The sequence below is a fragment of the Lepidochelys olivacea genome (assembly GCF_965140295.1).
Source record: "Lepidochelys olivacea isolate rLepOli2 genome assembly, chromosome: 7".
Lineage (NCBI taxonomy): Eukaryota > Metazoa > Chordata > Testudines > Cheloniidae > Lepidochelys > Lepidochelys olivacea.
The window spans coordinates 111,488,512-111,507,762 of NC_140417.1; the positions used below are offsets into that span (position 1 = coordinate 111,488,512).

The window sequence follows — 19,251 nt, forward strand, 5'->3', positions numbered from 1 at the left end:
GAGTACTAGCCTGGGACTCGGGAGACTTATGGTCAAGTCCTTGTTTCTCACAGACTGGAGTATGACCATTAGCATGTCACTTAAGAACAGATTTTTAAAAGTACTTAGGTGTCTAAAGGTGCAGATAGTTGCCTAGTAGGATATTCAAAAGCACTTGGATGCCTAAGTGCTTTTTAAAATCCCACTAGGTGCCTATCACATCTTTAGGCACTTAAATGTCTTTAAAAAGATGCCCCTCTGTGCCTCAGTTCCCCATCTGTAAAATGGGGCAAATAGTACTTCCCTACCTCACAGGGATGCTGTAAGGATGAGTTACATTAAAGATTGTGAGGCACTCGAATGATGGGGGGCCATATACCTGCCATCGATAGGCTATTTTAAAAATACTTTGCTACCTTAACCAAAGCAATCGGTTTTGAATCTCTACTTAAAAAAATAAATGGATACAACAGCTTAGATTTTTTTCAGAAAAAACTGTTTAAATTCATTTGCTAAGGACAGAACAGTTTCTGAATTCCAGGATGGGACATCTGGCCTTGATTTGATCCAAAGGGCTGTCAACAAACCAAAGCCCCCATCCCATCCCTCACGTAATGACTCCAAGTGTATGTCTACATTGCATGGCTGGTCCATGTCCGTTGACTAAGACTCAGGGGGCTGTAAAATTGTGGTGTAGATATTCGGGCTCAGGCTGCAGCCCAGGCTTTGGGACCCTCCCCCATCATGTGGGCCTAGAGCTTGGGCTCCAGCCTAAGCCCTAGCCTCTACAACAGCCCTGCAGCCCAAGCCCTGTGAGCCTGAGTCAGCTGACAGCCTTCCCCCTCAATACAAAGTTTGAGGGTCTGTGGGCCACTTCCAACCCAAGACTTCATGGAGCCTATATTAAATCACCCCGGCAAAGAGAGAGCGTCATAGAAAATGTAAAACAGCCTTTGTATCGCCAAGAAGGCCAACTGAATATTGGGCTGCATTAGTAGGAGCATTGCCAGCAGATCGAGGGAAGTGATTATTCCCTTCTATTTGGCACTGGTGAGGCCACATCTGAAGTACTGTGTCCAGTTTTGGACCCCCCACTACAGAAGGGATGTGAACAAATTGGAGAGAGTCCAGCGGAGGACAACAAAAATGTTTAGGGGGCTGGGGCACATGACTTATGAGGAGAGGCTGAAGGAACTGGGGTTATTTGGTCTGCAGAAAGAGAAGAGTGAGGGGAGATTTGATAGCAGCCTTCAACTACCTGAAGGAGGGTTCCAAAGAGGATGGATCTAGACTGTTCTCAGTGGTGGCAGATGACAGAACAAGAACCAATGGTCTCAAGTTGCAATGGGGGAGGTTTAGGTTGGATATTAGGAAACACTATTTCACTAGGAGGGTGGTGGAACCTCCATCCTTAGAGGTTTTTAAGGTCCAGCTTGACAAAGCCCTGGCTGGGATGATTTAGTTGAGGACTGGTCCTGCTGTGAGCAGGGGGTTGGACTAGATGACCTCCTGAGGTCTCTTCCAACCCTAATCTTCTATGATTCTATTAAATGAAATATTTTGGCACAATTCCATAGTAACCTATTAATTTTAAAATATTTTTAATGGGGGGTTTGACTGAGTATCTTCTTTCATAACATCAGGACAATTTCTGTCCCCGGCACTGGAGGCCTAAAGCAGTGCTCCCCACCCCCGGGCTGATGTAACTTATACTGAGGCCTGTCATATTAGTTTTGTGACGGTAAAAGCAAATGGAGGCGTACATTTTTAAAAGTGATTAAAAACTGGTTTTGGATGCCTCCAATTTTGAGCAAGGTCTTACGAGTTGAGGCGCATCTGCAGATGCCTTTGACTGCGGACTGAAGTTGTGAGTGCTCAACATCTGAAAACCAGCCCGTGCATTGGTTAATAAAACCAAACGGAGGGAAAGGGACTTTCTGATGCTTTACAAGGAGCGTGTAGTTTGGACTCAGGGATTCCAGCAGCTTGCAGTAGTTTTTTTGAAGGAAATATATATATTAAATGTGCGAGAGGGAGGTTTACCCTGTATTGCAAAATAGGTTTGTAAGGTGTTACTCAGTGATGCACATAAGATTATTTTTAGTCTGTTGTTAGAAGTTGTGAATGAAACGTTTAAATATGAGTCTGTCTTTTAAACAATGAAATTCCCCAAAGGAGGATTAAGGCTTGCTTGTGCAATGGGGCGAGCGCTCTTGGCATTGATCCAATGAAGCATGTTTTTAAACTTAAGCACCTGAGTAATCTCATCAACTTTCAGGATTAAGCCCTCAGTGCATGACATGGTTGGAACGCAGCCTATATTTCGAATAATACACGGGTTCCTGTGGGACTTGTACTGTGCAGGTGTCACTGGGGCTGACAAAGTGCAGGCAAAGTGCAATTTTGTGGAGCCTTCTGCAAAATCTGACCAGATCTGGAGGCATGAAACCCTTGCTCTTTCGCAAGGGGCGGGGAGTAAACACTGACCCTGATAGGAGCTTTGGCAGCCAATTCTATGAGTTTACCACCCCTCACCCCCTCCACACACACCCATATGTCATTACATTGCTGGAGAGAATGTGGCTGATTAATTTTTGTCACCAGCGCCTGTCTTCATCCCTGACCGCATTGAAGACCTCACCATATTTCCTCACTTTAAATCCTCTGCTTCCAATCTCAAACTCCTTGTGACTCAGCTACTATCTACCATGCCAACCATTAAACAGGTTCCTGTTTTCTTTAAAACATTAAATAATTTTTGAGTCTTTGCATCATTTGAACTATAATATGTCTGTGTGCTGAGTTTTCACAATGACTAACATGACCAAGGAGAGGCTGGCTCCCTGAGCACATTTCAGCTCGGCCATAGTTTTCTCCTAGAATTCCTTTTAGGGTATTGCTGAGTGGCTCCAGTTTTTTTTAATGCAGAGCAAGGTTGGTAGTTCAGGTTAAGAAGAAGGTAGGTAAACCCCAGGAATTTGTATGCTGATCTTCTAAAACAAAATACAAAGGTTTATGGCTTTTCCTATATCATTATAAACATTTCAACATAGGGCATGCAAGTAATAGATACATAAAAGGGAAGGGAAAATCTCAGGTTTACATCAGTTTACTGCAATCTTAGGGGGTCCAGTTCTTTGATATTTTTACTTGTAATCTGTCATTCACTCACTAACTGTGATGTACTAGGCTAAAACAGAGTATGTTCCTTGATAAACAAGGAAGGAAAAACTGAAATGCAAGCAGAGTGGAATCCTGTTTGTTTGCTCCTGTTTATTAAATTCCTCCTGTGCAGGATGGACTGTGATTTCCTATAGACTGATAATTCCTACTCCTAGGTCAATAAGCCTGATTTTGAGTTTACTTACATTGGTGCAAATCCAGAGTAATTCCATCAGTCAGTGGAGTGAAATCAGAATTGGGCCCCCTGAATTCAGTGGGAGCAGTCCTGGACTCAGTGTATTTTTAGATTTGAACACATGGTTCACAATTTCAGTAAAATCAGACATGTTGGATCCAGCTAATCTAAAATTTTCTGGGAAATGCATATGTTCTGTTCACTTTATTTACCGGTTTTAATAATCAATTGCTTATCTTTCTTGCACTCCAGTTGCAGTCATATCCCTAGTGGGCTTGAGCGTGGGCATGATTAAATCAGCCACTCAGGGCGTGGCTACACTTGCAGGTGTAGAGTGCTGGGAGTTAAACCAGCACTCGGACACTGCAGCAGGGAAAGCGCTGCTGTGTGTTCACACTGACAGCGGCAGGCGCACTGGCATGTCCACATTTGCAGCACTTGCAGTGGCATTGGGAGTGGTGCATTATGAGCAGCTATCCCACAGAGCACCTCTTCCCATTCTGGCACAGTGGCTTGTGGGAAGGGGGTGTGGGCTTGTGGAGCATTCTGGGTCCTGTCCCAATGCCCCATGATGCATCGGTTCACATCCCAGCAAACCCTGTGCTTCCGTCCATATTTGGTGCCATCTTTCAACATTTTTTGTACTGCGCACCCTGTCTTCCCCTTCAGTCTGCGGGAATGGAGCCCAAACTGCTGAGGAATATGCTGACGAGTCTCGCCAGCACGTCACGAATTGCAGTCGAGTTACTCCTAAAGCTACAAACTGATGAGGAGGAGTCCGACGATGATGTCAACTCGCATAACGCATAAGACACGAGATTGCTTGTGGCATTCACGGACATGCTCACCACAGTGGAACGCCACTTTTGGGCTCAGGAAACAAGCACTGAGCAGTGGGATCACATCGTCATGCAAGTCTGGGATGACGAGCAGTGGCTGCAGAACTTTTGGATGAGAAAAGCCACTTTCATGTGACTGTGTGAGGAGCTCGCCCCCACCCAAGGACATGAGATTGAGAGCTGCCCTGATGGTGGAGAAGCGGGTGGCTATTGCAATCTGGAAGCTAGCAACTCCAGACAGCTACCAATCGGTCACTAACCAGTTTGGAGTGGGGAAGTCGACGGTTGGAATCGTGTTGATGCAAGTTTGCCCAGCCATTAATCACATCCTGCTCAGAAGAACCATGACTCTGAGTAACATGCATGACATTGTGGCTGGCTTTGCACAAATGGGTTTCCCTAACTGTGGAGGGGCAATAGATGGGACGCATATTCCAATTCTGGCACCAGCCCACCTAGCCTCCGAGTACATAAATCGGAAGGGGTATTTCTCTATGGTTTGCCAGGTGCTGGTGGATCACCGTGGGCGTTTCATTGACATTAACGCAGGCTGGTCCGGAAAGGTGCATGACACACGCATCTTTCAGAACACAGATCTGTTCAGGAAGCTGCAAGCTGGGACTTTCTTCCCAGACCAGAAGATCACCGTAGGAGAAGTCGAAATGCCCACTGTGATCCTTGGAGACCTCGCTTACCCTTTAATGCCGTGGCTCATGAAACCCTAAACAGAGAGTCTTGACAGCAGCAAGGAGCAGTTCAACAACAGGCTGAGTTGGTGCAGAAAGACTGGAGTGTGCTTTTGGCCGTTTAAAGGGATGCTGGTGCTGTCTGTATGGGAAGCTGGACCTGGCCTATGACAACATTCCCATGGTTATATCCGCGTGCTGTACCCTCCATAACATTTGTGAAGGGAAGGGTGAAAGCTTCACTCAAGCATGGACCTTGGAGGTTCAACACCTGGAGGCTGAATTTGAACAGCCTGAGAGCAGGATTATTAGAGGGGCCCAGTGTGTGGCTGCAAGGATTACGGATGCCTTGAGGGAGCAATTTGATGCTGAAAGCCACCAGTAATGTTTAGTGCCTTGCATGGGAGTGAAGTGCAGTGGTTCCAATGTTAGTAGAAATCTGTGTTTGCTACGTATGATGCACTGACTTGCAGTGCCTGTTGCTTTCCTGGGCTACTGTATCTTTTACTTAATGCAATAATAAAGACGGTTTTCAAAGCCAAATTTTTTTATTGAAAAGAAACACAACTACTTAGGAAACAAAGGGCATAACACATCTGTGCTGTGTGGGACGTGGGAATGGGGTGGAGTGGGGAACGGGACAATCAGAGATTTGCGTATGTCCTGTTATCATACTCAGCCTTCCTGTCTGGAGGGCCGTGCAATGAGTGCTGCACTTCAGGCTGGCTAAAATGCACAGTGATGGGGGTTGAGTGTATTGGGTAAAGGTCATAGTTTGCAGGGCTGGGTGGTGAAGCTACAGGTGTTGGAGGCAGCTGGTGGCGATAAGAACCCAGATGTTGGGGAAAGTGGTTGGCGGTGACAAGGGGGCACAAGGGAACGAATTTTGGGACAAGGGCTGCAGGGACAAGGGGTGGGTGCAGATGTGCTCCTCCTGCATTGCTACGAGCGCCTGTGTCGAGTCTGCTTGGCGCTCCATGATGCTTAGCAGCCACTCAGTGCTTTGGTGCCGGCAATCCGCATTCTGCTGGCGGACCCTCCTTTCACTTTCCCACCACTCCTGCACTTTTTTATTTTCATTAAGGTACTTCTACATGACTTCATTCAGCATGTCCTCTTTGCATCTTCGCGGATGCTTCCTGATTCTTTGCAGTGTTTCGGCCGTTGATAACAAGGACAGCTGGGATCTCAAGGTTGCATCTGTAAAGCCAAAATGCAACACTTAACAGAGGCAGCAATGATTCGGCTGTAGTTAAAGACAGTGTATACAATAGCAGAAATTGCCTGTCCCAAAGCAAGCACACTTAACCCATGGGAGCCCCAAAATGGTGAGTAAGCACAGGGGCAAGGGGGACTGATTGTTTCACAGCCGTATTATCCTCTGGGGTTCTGTGCCTTGGGGAGAGCCAACAGCTGTAGGGGGCCCCTATACTGAACACTGTCCCCACATTTTCCACAGGATGAGTTCATCCTGGAAGATATCTCGCTGCTGAGGGTGACCTGGAAAGCAAGGGAGTGTCTTCTACTACAATGCGGCTTTCCACCCTGGCTCATATGCAGCTTGCCTGTGTGCAACAACGGCCCCCCACCCGTCACAGCACAGTGGCGCGGATATGTTAGCCTTACTGGGACAAGGAGCACAGTAGCTCTGCCAAGGAACCTGCGCAAGTGGATTGCCCAGCTTCTGCATGAGACCTTTGAAGAGATCACTAAGGCCGATTATTGCGATGTGAGAGAGCACATCAACTCCCTATTCCGCATCTAGGCATGCATGTAGTCCTAACCCTCCTCGCCCCAAGAGTCCGCACTGAACAACTTCCTTCCCAAAATAAAAGCCACTTACCGGGCACCTCCTCTGCGGTTTGTCCTTCCCCAAGCACCGTCCGCTGCAACTGGCTACCTTCCTCCTGGCTTGAAACCAGCTCCCGGGTGCATGCATCTAGGATGATGGGCTGTCCCCCTCCTCCTCAGCACCCTCGCTCCCACTTTCCTCCTCCTGCCTTGTTGAACTGGGCTCTGAATTATCCATGGTGGTCTTCAGAGTGGAGGTGGGGTTGCCTCCAAGTATCGCGTCCAGCTCTTTGTAGAAATGGCAGGTCGCGGGGGCAGCACCGGAGCGGCTGTTTGCCTTGCGGGCATTGCGGTAGGCATTCCGCAGCTCCTTCACTTTAACCCTGCACTGCAATGTGTACCGGTCATGGCCCATTTCCATTGTGTCCCTTGATATCTGCCTGAAGGTATCATAATTCCTACAGCTGGAGCTCAGCTGGGACTGGACAGCTTCCTCCCCCCAAACGCTGATGAGGTCCAGCACCTCACCATTGCTCCATACTGGGGATTGTCTGGCGCGTGGAGGCATGGTCATCTGGAAAGATTCGCTGAGAGCACTTCACACCTGGCTGAGCAAACAGGAACGGGATTTTCAAAAGTCCCAGAGAATTTAAAGGGTGGCGTCTGACGGTTGGTCATCTGAGGGCAGGGCAGTAGAGGTCAAAGTGATGACCAGAGTGGCTAGAACAGGCATTGTGGGACACTTCTGGAGGCCGCTCAGAATGCACTAACAGACCAGGGTGTCCACACTGGTGCCGCGGCGCTCCACCCGGGGCGCAGCAAGTATTATGCTTCTCGTGGAGGTGGATTACAAAGGTGGTGGACTCCAGCTGTGGAGTCTGGGCGCTCTACGTGCCTTGCGAGTGTGGCACATCAAGAGTTAGGGCCCCTGGGCTGCTTTAATGTGCTCTAACTTGCAAGTGTAGCCAAGCCCTCAGTCATTTTTAGTGTACTCTGCATCTCGTACAGTATCAGATGTTACCTGATTTTGTAAATGAAGGGATCAGACCAATACCTGCCCACATCACACTGGAGTTTAGAGAACTTCACACACACAAAGAACAAATATGAATGTTCAAAGGTAGAAAAAAACTCACTGCAAGTATAAGTTCATTCAGATCTGCTTTTTTTTCCAGAACTTGGGCATTAGAATGATCAAGAATTAGCTAAGAGATAGGAAGTGGAGAAATACATAGTAGGTGTTTGATGTGCATGTGAACAAACTGAACATCTCACTGCAATAGATCCTACAAAATTGGGAAGAGAGGACAAGAGAATGAAGAAGTGGGGAGGAGAAAGAAACACTGAACAGGTTTTTGTAGTTTACTCTCATGAGTTTGTTTTGTTATTTGTTTGTTACTGTGGATATCTTTATCTAAATTTATCTTTCACCTGCTATGTTTATGAGCATATTTTGTGTAATGACATGTATGCACTGAATGCATCCGATGCATCTCATGAAAGCTCATGCTCAAATAAATTTTAGTCTCTAAGGTGCCACAAGTATTCCTTTTCTTTTTATGTATGCCTTAGTAAATTATGGGTATACTCGAGGAAGGGAAAGGGAGATGCAATTGATTGGTCAGTGTGAGACTAAAGTTCAAATTGCTAGCTATGCCCCTAGTTTAATAGATATTCCTGGAGTGAACACAAGAGCTGTAATTCACTTGAGAGGCTTTGTTGATACCATGAACCACAGGACTGCACCTCCAGCAGTTTATGACTGGCAGTTGGTCTCTAAGAGTAAGTTCAACCTTAAATTCACTCTTGGGGTATGTGTTATGCATTGTATATATTGCATTAACTTCTGTATTTCACTCTGAAAGTTTAACACTTCCGTCAGTAAATGTTTGGTTTCTAAACTGACCAAGGTCAGTGAAAAAGGTAGACAGGCTCAACCAAATTTCTGCAGGTTGGCTATCTTAAACATTGTGTGACATGAAAACTGCAGGATAAGCTGGGATATTTTCACTACCTTAGGGCTCAATTGTACCTTTTAAGGCACGGATCTACATTGGGGGCAGGGCAGAAGCATGCTATCCCACGAGGAGACACTATGCTTCAGAGATGGGCCTGGACCAAAATCCTTGATCCAAACATCCTTCCAAGCAGGGGGGAAGTTTTGAATGCTAGGACAAATGACCTGCAGCTGCTCCTCCTGGCCACCATGTGCCATTGGTGCACCTTTCTGGCTTGTTTTACCTGTCTCCTGCTACCTTGCCTCATGGCTCAGCTTTGTATCCTCTTCCCATCACTGTACAGGGGAAGGTGTGTTGATGATAAATGGAAGTTTGTTATATGCAAATAAGCTCATTAAATGTACACAGAATGGTGCACACACAACTACACTGCGGACTGGCATGGAAAGAGTTTCCTTCCTGCCCCTTTCTGGCATAAGGGTAGGTGTGGAAAGATTAGATTTTTATTGGTAAATGTCAGTAAATGTGTATTTCACCACACACACAAACCCATGGAAAAATATTTCCAATAATAATAATTGAAATCTAGGCAGCATGTTTTTCTTTTCTGAGTACTTATTGGCGTCAAAATCCAATGATTTAGATTTTTGAATTAGGCTTCTCACAATGAATGAATAGTAAAGACAGGCAAAAAGAAAAGCAGTACTTGTGGCACCTTAGAGACTAACAAATTTATCTGAGCATAAGCTCAAAAAGACAGGTGTGATCTGTTGATTTAAGGATATTTTCTTTGTATAGTTTGACATGTGATGTGAAAAGTTTGTTTTAATGGTTATAAATAGGGCCCTACCAAATTCATGGTCCATTTTGGTCAGTTTCACAGTCATGGGATTTTTAAAGTTGTGAATTTCATTATTTCAGCTACTTAAATCTGAAATGTCACCGTGTTGTAATTGTAGGGGTCCTGACCCAAAAAGGAACTGGGGGCAGGAGGTTACAAGGTTATTGTAAGGGGGCGGGGGCTGCGGTACTGCTACTCTTACTTCTGCGCTGCTGCTGGTTGCAGCACTGCCTTCAGAGATGTGTGGCCAGAAAGCGGTGCCTGCTGGCCAGGAGCCCAGCTCTGAAGGCAGAGCTGCTGCATGCAGAGCTGGGCCCTCAGCCAGCAGCCGCCACTCTTTGGCCGCCCAGCTCTGAAGGCAGCAGTGCAGAAGGGTGGCATGATGTGTTATTGCCCCTATTACTTCTGCGTTGCTGCTGGCGGGATGCTGCCTTCAGAACTGGGCACCCAGCCAACAGCCACAGCTCTCTGACTGCCCGGCTCTGAGTGCAGCGCAGAAGTAATAGCGGCAATACTGTAACCCCCCCCTAAAATAACCTTGTGACACCCCCCCCACAACTCCCTTTTGGGCAGGACCCCCAATTTGAGAAACACTGATCTCCCGTGAAATTTGGACTTTTGTGTGCTTTTACCCTATACTATACAGATTTCACAGGGGGGACGGACAACGTTTCATGGTCTGTGATGCATTTTCATGGCCATGAATTTGTTAGGGCTCTAGTTATAAAGCTTTAACTTTTTGAATCTCAACATCCTACTGTCACTAAATAATTGTCCAACCACCCCATAATTTCCCACAACTGTGAAAATGTAAATGGCTAAAAATAGGGGGAAATGATTAAAAATAAACAGTGCTATGTGTCAATTATAGAAAATAAAAAGCAAATTCTTCTAAACATACTTAAGAAAAAACACATGCTTCCCAGGAGCCTGGGATCTGCTACTGTGAGAGGTAACTGCCTTAGGGTGATGCGGGGTTTCTAACAATACCTCTCCATGCCTGTACTAGGGATGTTCACAATCTGACCCCATAACAACTGATCACATTAATGGGGATGATTATTAAGGGTACATTTAGATTCTTTATGACACTTGTGTATTTCTGTTCCTTTAATAAAAATCAGAATGCTAAAGCCTATTGCTTTATATTGCTCCTACCTTCAACTACTCTCTATCTCTCATCTGCCCCAACATGTTACTTTTACACTGCCCCCCCCCCGAACATGCCATGTCTTCCTCCTGCACCCCTAATCTGCTCTGAGTCTGTCCTAAGGCAGGACCTTCTGTGCTTAAAGCAATGGACCTGGGGGCGCTGAATGCAGTTCCTACCTCTGCCTTAGACCCTTGGGCAAGTCACTGCACCTCCCTGTGCCTCAGTTCCCCATCTGTAAAACGGGGATAATACTTCCTTTCTCCCATCCTCTGCCCCTCTGGTCGATGTGGATTAACGCTCTGGGGCAGGGGCTGTCTCATTATATAGACCTAGCGGCACAGGTGCAATTTCTGACGGGTGGCAGGAGCTTCTCCTCCCCCCCGCAGCCTCCCCTGATGGCCTCACCCCGTTGCTGCCCCCACCCCCCGCTCTCCTCCTCCTCCAAGTCCTGGCTCCTTATTTCCCCCCTGGGCTCCTTGTCTTGGGCCTCATCGCCCGGCCCTGCCCCTGCCGCTCGGAGCCGGGCAGGGCAGCCGCCGCCCGTGTGCAGCCCCCTCGCACATGCTCCCTGGGCCGGCGGCGGCGCTCTGAGCATGTGCAGGGGGCCGCCGCCGCCGCCGCCCGGGGGCTCTGCCTGGCGCGCCCCGGTCCCTCCCAGGTGAGGCTGCGCCGGGCAGGGTGAGGTGCGGAGCGGGCGGGCGCAGCCGGCGGCCCCAGCCTCTTTGCGGCCCCGGGCCAGCTCCGGGCGCAGCCGGCGGCATGAGCGGGCCGGAGCAGGAGGAGGAGAAGCAGCTGGAGCGTCTCACCAGCCTGAAGGCGCGAGGTAAGGCAGCGGCGGGCGGGGAGATGAGCTGGTGCGTTTCAGGGAGCGGCTGCTGCCATTGCGGCCGCCGCCGCCGCCTCGGGCTCCGTGGCAGGGTCAGGCAGGCGAGGGGACAATTGCACCGGCTGAGCCCCCGTGCAACCGGCCACCCCCCGCCCGCGCTTGCGGCCGGGGCTCCGGCCTGAAACAAGCGGGGCTGGGCGCAAGCCGGGCCAGGCGGGTGTGGGACTCTCCTGGCTCACTGATGTGTGACTCAGCCTCAGAGGAAGGGTGGGGAGAAAGGCACGCTGCAGACGAATTGCCTTGGGCACCAGCTTCACGCCTCCACCGTGGAGCTAGCACAGGGCCCCCTAAGGCAGCGATTTCAACCAGGGTAGTCACCGGAGGGCCTAACTTTGAGGCCTGTTTGATTCTCCTCCCAACCTCCCCCGATTTGAGATTTTTCTCTTGTTCCCCATTCTCTCTCGTGAAGGCTTGTATAGTTCTAATGGTTAATCTCTTCCCTTTTCAGGGCATATAAATCACCTTCCAGCACTCATCTGTTTTTGCTTGATTGCCGCAGCTAGGTCAGCTGTTGGCATTGGAATAATAGATGTGGGCTGATTTGGGTTGATGGGATAATGAAATATTTTAAGATGTACATAGGTTAACCTGTCTCTTTCTTCCTCCCAGCAAGTGCAAAATAATCCTGTACAATAAACCCAATATCAAATGCCTAAATAAATTTCCTAAAATGGACCCCAGTGAACTCCAGACATATCTGCCAAAAGGAGGCTCATTAGGCAAAATGTTTCTGTGCAGAAATGACAGGTTTCAGAGTAACAGCCGTGTTAGTCTGTATTCGCAAAAAGAAAAGGAGTACTTGTGGCACCTTAGAGACTAATCAATTTATTTGAGCATAAGCTTTTGTGAGCTACAGCTCATTTCATCGGATGCATACTGTGGAAAGTGTAGAAGATCTTTTTATACACACAAAGCATGAAAAAATACCTCCCCCCACTCTCCTGCTGGTAATAGCTTATCTAAAGTGATCACTCTCCTTACAATGTGTATGATAATCATTTGTTTCATGAGGTAAGAATCCAGCTACCCAACAGGCTTCCAAGGGAAGCTAAAACCATATACCATTCCTTGCCATTTCTGAAGTAACTTCCAGAGTCATTTATCCCTCTCAGCAAGGCCGGACGTGTTAAAGTACTGAACAAATAATGACAACTAAAAGTTCATTGGCTGCATAAGAATTATAATCCACTCTTGATCTGGATGCAAACCTCACACTGACATCAGTGTGAGTTCTCTTGTGCCTTAAGTGTAGCATGGAGTCCTAAATTAAATTGAAAATGGAATTTGGCCCTTGCTACCAAATGAGTTTGATACCCCTGCTTTAGTTGCTGTCTTCTGCTTTTCATAAAGGCATACAGTGTTCCAGCTCTGTAGATGTTGAGGTCTCTTGAATGCATATTGGCACACTTCAGGACAACTGCACCAGTATTTCCCCATAGTCATACAACAAGGGCACTCACTCTCAGACTTCCAACTCCCCAGCTATTGCCCTCCAAGATGGAGACCCACATGTCTCTCCCTGCTGACCCAGGTATTTCCAGGCTTCATAGTTCCTGCCTTCACCCTGTTATTCCCAGCACAGACCAGTTGCCTGAAGACACCTGCTTGCTTACTCTTCAGAGACGGTTAATAGGTGTAATTGCTACAGTTTAAACTGCCACACAGTGCTTCCTAGGCAAGCTTACTTTGTTCTTAAGGTAAAAAAGCATTACAGTGAAAACATTAAAAACAGCTAAACATTAAAAACAGCTAAACAGCTACATGCATTCTAATGAGCTTACCAGAGTCCATCCCAACTCTATGGATTCTAATAGGAGCAGTCCTTCAAATCCCCCTCCAAGGGGATGCATTATGATTGCAGGTTCACCACAGTTTCAGTTTAGAACAAGCACCCGGGCTTATGGGACCTCAGTAGGCCCAGTACTCCCAACCCTACCATAAGGATTGGTGCCCTCTGTGGACCAGGGGTCCCGTGCCTTTGTTGAATCAGGAAGAAGGCCCTGAGCTAGTTTAAAAGCAGGCTTTTTTTTAAAAAAAAAACCAAAACAAAAACACAAACCTTTCTTTGTCTCTTGCCCCTGGAGAATCCAGTTTGAACACGTATATGGATACCTCTCCAAGGGGATAGCTTCAAAGGGCTGTTAATGGAAGAAGTCCATTAGCATACACCTCCCTACTAGAGAAGATGCATACAATGCCAAAATAACACATACTCAATTGTGTTTTTCAGACAGTGTACCCCAAAAGTATTAACCCTAATTCAATAAGGTTTCTTAATTCGATAAGGCTTTGTTCAGGTTATGAAAGGCTATTGTCAATCTGTCACACATATTGTGCCATGATGTTGGGTTCAATCTATAAGTAGCCAGATGAACTGGAAGAATTGGCTTTATCAGCTGCTTGCATTTCAGTTATGCATCTACTTGATCAGTACAGCTCATACCCTAACATACAAAGGGTTTGCAGCTTTGTAGTGGTCAGATACAAAGGGTTTGTAGCTCTACCTTTAATTTTTGAAGCAGATTTATGACTTGAGATGCATTTTATTTGTTTACACTACATCACAGTTCCTTCAGCTGTACTTAAACTGTCCTCTGCACATCATGAGATGGCTTTGTTTTGAAAAGGAAATTTTTAACTATAGCTGGTAGTAATTTGCATGGATATATTGGACAGAATAGTATGATGCAATTTTCTCTTGAGTGGGAATGGTGTAGGTCTGGTGATTGGCATGGGTGCTTACATTGTGTATGAGTCTGACGTATAAATTTACCTCCTCTCCTCCGCTGTACAGCTGAATTTTTTTGAGCGTCAGCTCTAAGACTTCAGATAGTTTTAAAGGTGGTTTTTTTTTTTTTTTTTTTTTTTTTTAAATTTCCCAGTAACTAACCCAACTGCTGGATCCACTGCTGCTCTAACTTGTATTCCGGCCTGTGAACAAGTTCAATAAGTGTTCATTCATGATTCTCAAATGGACACACTTCTGTAATTCAACACCAAATACACAAATTTAGATAAAGTTATTCTAAACAACTAGTCCTCACTGCTGTCCATCAGCACCGTTGGTTCCAAAATACCAACAATCACTGAAATGACTACACATTTTGGAGTATTCCTCACAGGCACTTTGGAGAAAATCCTGTTCTTATTGAACTCGGTTGGAATAAGGCCAGGATTTCACCCATGATGTCTAGGGATCTCCAGCCAGACAACCGTAACACTGTTAACTATCTAATGGAGCTTATGGCACTCCAGGAAATAGGTTGGGGAAAAGATATCATGGCTCAAGTATGTTCTGCCCTAGATCCACATCTGTTCTTGAAATGGGACACTGTCACATGCAGATGAAGAGCAATATTTTATCATAAATTATATACATTTATTTTAAATGTGGGAGTTTTCCGATGCTATTACAAAACCTAAGAACAGCAGAAATATTGTCATGCTCATGTGAGTTTGGGATTTTTTTAAAAGGAAAAAATATTCCAATGGAAAATATTTGTAAACATTTATTCCCTTGTAGTTTACATATAGCAGCATTTTACCAGGACATGGGCCTGTAAAGTTCTACTGACATGTCCAAGTTCTGGGAAATGCCAAAGGTGAATAACCTAAATAATAAAATTTTAAAAGTTATTTTATTTGTAATCAACTATGTATTGTTAAACAGCTAACTAAAACTTTTTATATAAAGGAAGCAAGTTTAATCTAACACTGTCCCATTAATATTTCAGATAAAAGAAAAAGGGAAACCATTTTAGACATTTATGACCTTTCTCAGATAATAGAGATAAATTGGCTTTAGGGACACTCAGTAACTGCAGGCAACATGTAACTAAAATAAATGTTTTGAAATCTTACTGACACTTTGTATAGGAGTGGGTAATGGTATTTCTCCAAACATAATGCTGCTCAAACTCCACAAGGTAAACCAGCATGGAAGCTCCCAATTAAATCTCAGTGGTTGGGTTATGGGGGCTGTGGCAGAGGCCTCCCAGCCCCAGGGATCCTGGAGATCTGTATAGAATGGGAGATCAAGTCCTGTGGATGACTGGCATCTTTATAGTGTATTCTCTGTGCTGCTTTTTCTCCTTTCCCCTGCAAAAGTATGGCTGCTACAGGAGTTTTGCTTATATTGCTGCCCACTGTGCACTTACACAAATCTACCCACCCCGCAAGAGCACACATGGGGAGCATAACATTGTTTTTCTGGCAGTACTAAGTGTGAGTCCAGGGGGCTATCTATATCTCCAGTGGGGTCCACACTACTCACCCTTACCTGAAACACTTTAAGGTGTTGACTCTGGAGTTTGGAAGAGGAGAAGGAACATAAAGTAGAGCCTCTGTTATCCTCCTTTGATGCCCTAACAGCGATTAACAGTTCTTATCTTTGCTACGCTTCTGTTTTGCTATGGTGGGGTACTATTGTTTGAGAAATGTGCTATGGGACAGACCCAGTATGATTCTTGGGCCTAATCTCTTGCTTTCCAGGCTTGCAGGAACTGGAAGCACAACACCATCACCCCTTTAGGGCAGGTCTGCACATAAACCTTTTACTGCTTAAGTAAAGTTGGTTAAGCATGCGATTTATTTAAACATCATTTCTGTACTAGCAAAAGCGCTAGTGTGGACACATTTATCCTGGTGAGACTCGGTCTTTTGCCCAGCGTAACCTATTTCATTCAGAGAACCAGTGTAAGCTATACTGGCAAAAACACTCTTGCCACTATATGCTGGATCTGCTGCAAACCTTTTCTGGTGTAGATTAGATATTCATCTAGAGGAGTGTATGATGGACTGAGCTTTGCTTTCCTTGACAATTTTATTTACAATCTGATTAAATGACCATTTCAACCCGGTTACTCTGATTAAGTGGAATCCTTGGTTGATTTGACATGGAAGGACACTCAACCATATTCTGTGGAAGTCATTTGAACCTCTTTAAAATAAAAATACAAAAACGGACACGAATGTAGCATTGAGGTTACTTGAATGTTTGCAAGCAGGGAAATGTGAAACATTAGACGCACAAACATTTTAGCTTGTGATTTTAGTTGGTGTAGGTACTGCCACCTGTTGTGAATGTTGCCCAACACTTTCCATTGTAAGACCCTGGTTTGGGTTGCTTATTGCTTTGTAAAGCCTAATTTTCCATACCAGGTATCTGCCTTAGGCTGAATTTTTGGAAAACTTCAACAAAAACTGTTTAGTCATTTCTCAAAATGAGGTGAGGGAAAAATATGATTTTCCTATTTAAAAAAACAACCACCCCCAAAAGGGTTTCATTTTAAAGCTGTAGTGTCTCCATGCTTTGGAACAAGGACTTGAAATTTGGTAGGGTAGGGTGGTGCAGTGAGTCTGATTTCAGAGATCAGGTTTCAGAGTAGCAGCCGTAGAGATGTGCTTTTTTTGCTGTCTGTGTGAAAACCCCCCTGAATCTGGCCAACTAATGAGACTCTGAAAATTGCAGTTCACACATGGTCGATAGAGACTTGTTGGAATTTGACAGGTAGAGTCACTGAAGATTTCATTGGTACTGAGTGTTCTCCATCCTGGGGCGCCAGGGACTGAGCAGAACTCTTCCTACAATTGCTCCTTCCATTCATCTGGGACTGATGTGGTGCCAGGCACAGGAACTGAGGGATACTCAGGGCTGGGGCACAGGGCGGGGTGCGGGTGCGGGGCGGCGCTTACCTTGGGTAGCTCCTCGGAAGCAGTGACATCACCCTCTCGCTCCTAGGTGCACTGCCTCTGCCTACAGACGCCGCCCCTGCAGCTCCCATTGGCCACAGTTCCCAGCCGGTGGGATCTGCGAAGCTGGTGCTCGGAGTGGGGGCAGCGCACGGAGACTGTCTGGCCATCCCTATGCCTAGGAGCCAAGGGACATGTTGCTGCTTCCGAGGAGCCGTGCAGAGCCAGGTAGAGAGCCAGCCAGCCCCGGACCAACTGGACTTTTAACGGCTCGGTCAGTGGTGCTGACTGGAACCACAAGGGTCCTTTTTCGACCTGGTGTTCCGCTCGAAAACCCGACCCCTGGCAACCCTAAGACAGGCCCAAGCAGGGAGGTGAGGGGGAAGACTGGAAATGGTAAGGTTGGGGGCTGGAACTGGCATGTGCAGTCAAGAGTGGGGAGTGGAGATTTGGATGAGGACAGGCTGGGGGCAGGCTTAGAGGGGAACGTGCAGAAGGGTCTGTAACCGCTCGAGCATGCTCCTCTCAGAACCTGGAATAGAACCCAGGATTCCAGAGACTCTGTATTCCATTTCTGTCAGCAAATAGCTGTAAAAACCCACTGGCAAAGTGTCTCATCCCTCTTCCAGTGCTGGCCTACAAAGAAGGTGACAGCCTGCTATTGCTGTCAGTTACTCTGTTAGTTCAAGTGGCAGAGGTCTGTGGTGCGAACCTAAAGATTCTAACTCTGCTGATGAATCATGTGGGAATCCATATGGTTTCACATGGTAGAATTTCTGTTTGCTTTGTTTTTTTTAAATCTAGAAAATTACATACCAAAAATACATTAAAGGAATATAAGGTTGCAAAGTCTAGCACTCAGAAGTAAGGAAATGCCAGAATAAAGGTTGCTGATGAATCCTTAAATAGGCCATCCTGTGCATCTTAGCAACCTTAACATTTTCAATTTTGTTTTTTGTATGTAATATCATATTTTATTGTATACTTACCATACTAGAAGAGCCTCATTGGCTTAGACTGTCTATATAACTTCTTTTCTGATTTATGATCATGCATGCACAGTACACTTAACTAGGATATTTGTTTTCTTTGGAGACTGACACTAACAATTGTTGAATGGTATGTCTTGCAAGCTGTCTCTCAGAGGAATACTATAAGTTGCATTAACGGTTTATATGGCTTATAATTCCTATTTTACTGTGTCTGTGTATAAGTTTAGCTGGCTTGTTTTTCATGTGATACATCCTCAAACATTCTTAAAGTTCAAATATTACTTTCACTGACGTTGTTTAAAATATTGTAGAATGTTTTTCTTTTATTTCACACAAGAATTTGTTGTATACAGTATTTGTACCCTGTTAATTTATAAGCTCTCAGTATATTTCAAACTTCACAATCAAGTAAGCTGGAAACTGAATTTTTCTGTAAGCTGACATAATATATGTGTTGCTAATAAAATATTTTAGAGTAAGGTTAAATGAATGAAACACCATTAATAGTGACATAGGTTTCACCCCTGCAAGGGCCAGCCCTATTGACTCTCTTGGTTGCCCAGCCCCTTGCAGGACTGACCACTTAGAATTACGGTTGTATGTGTTTGCGTATGTCAACACATAATGCTTTCCTTTATTATAACTTTATATTGTCTGAGTACATTTTACTGTGTATGTTTTATATGGTGTCTGTCTGGCATTCATGGAGTAACTTGCATTAGTGCATCTAAAGATGGCAACAAAAAATAGGATAATATTTTTGAGGTATTAGGTAATTAAAGGCTACATCATTATGCATATTTAAAAGCGGACAGAATTAAAGTTACTACAATTTTGTATACAATACAAATACTATTGCATTTTCTGTCTTCTGAGCATTCAGATGTGCTAGAGGCTTTATAAATTAGAGAGAAGCTCCCTTCTGCTGGAGAATTAAGAGCATATCAGATCATGTGGGCTGATCCTTACTTGAGGTAATTCTATGTAGCTCCTCTGAAGTCAATGGAACCATGCTGGTTTACACCAGCTGAGGATCTGACTTGACTAAGGGAACCTTCAGTCCATAGTGACATTGGC

At 45.5% G+C, this 19,251-nt stretch overlaps 1 protein-coding gene across 3 annotated transcripts in view; it reads left to right on the forward strand.

The window, feature by feature from the left end:
- Positions 1–11,188: 11,188 nt before the first annotated feature.
- Positions 11,189–19,251, forward strand: part of SHTN1 (shootin 1) — a 92,562-nt gene continuing 84,499 nt past the window's right edge. Inside the window, exon 1 of one of the 3 annotated variants that reach the window (XM_084634538.1) lies at positions 11,189–11,428. Coding sequence is in view for 1 of the 3 variants with exons in the window: in XM_084634537.1 (XP_084490663.1) it covers positions 11,365–11,428 (64 nt within the window). In the remaining 2 variants the exon portion in view is untranslated. The remainder of the gene's footprint in view (positions 11,429–19,251) is intronic. The other 2 variants (XM_084634537.1, XM_084634539.1) reach the window with 2 other exon arrangements.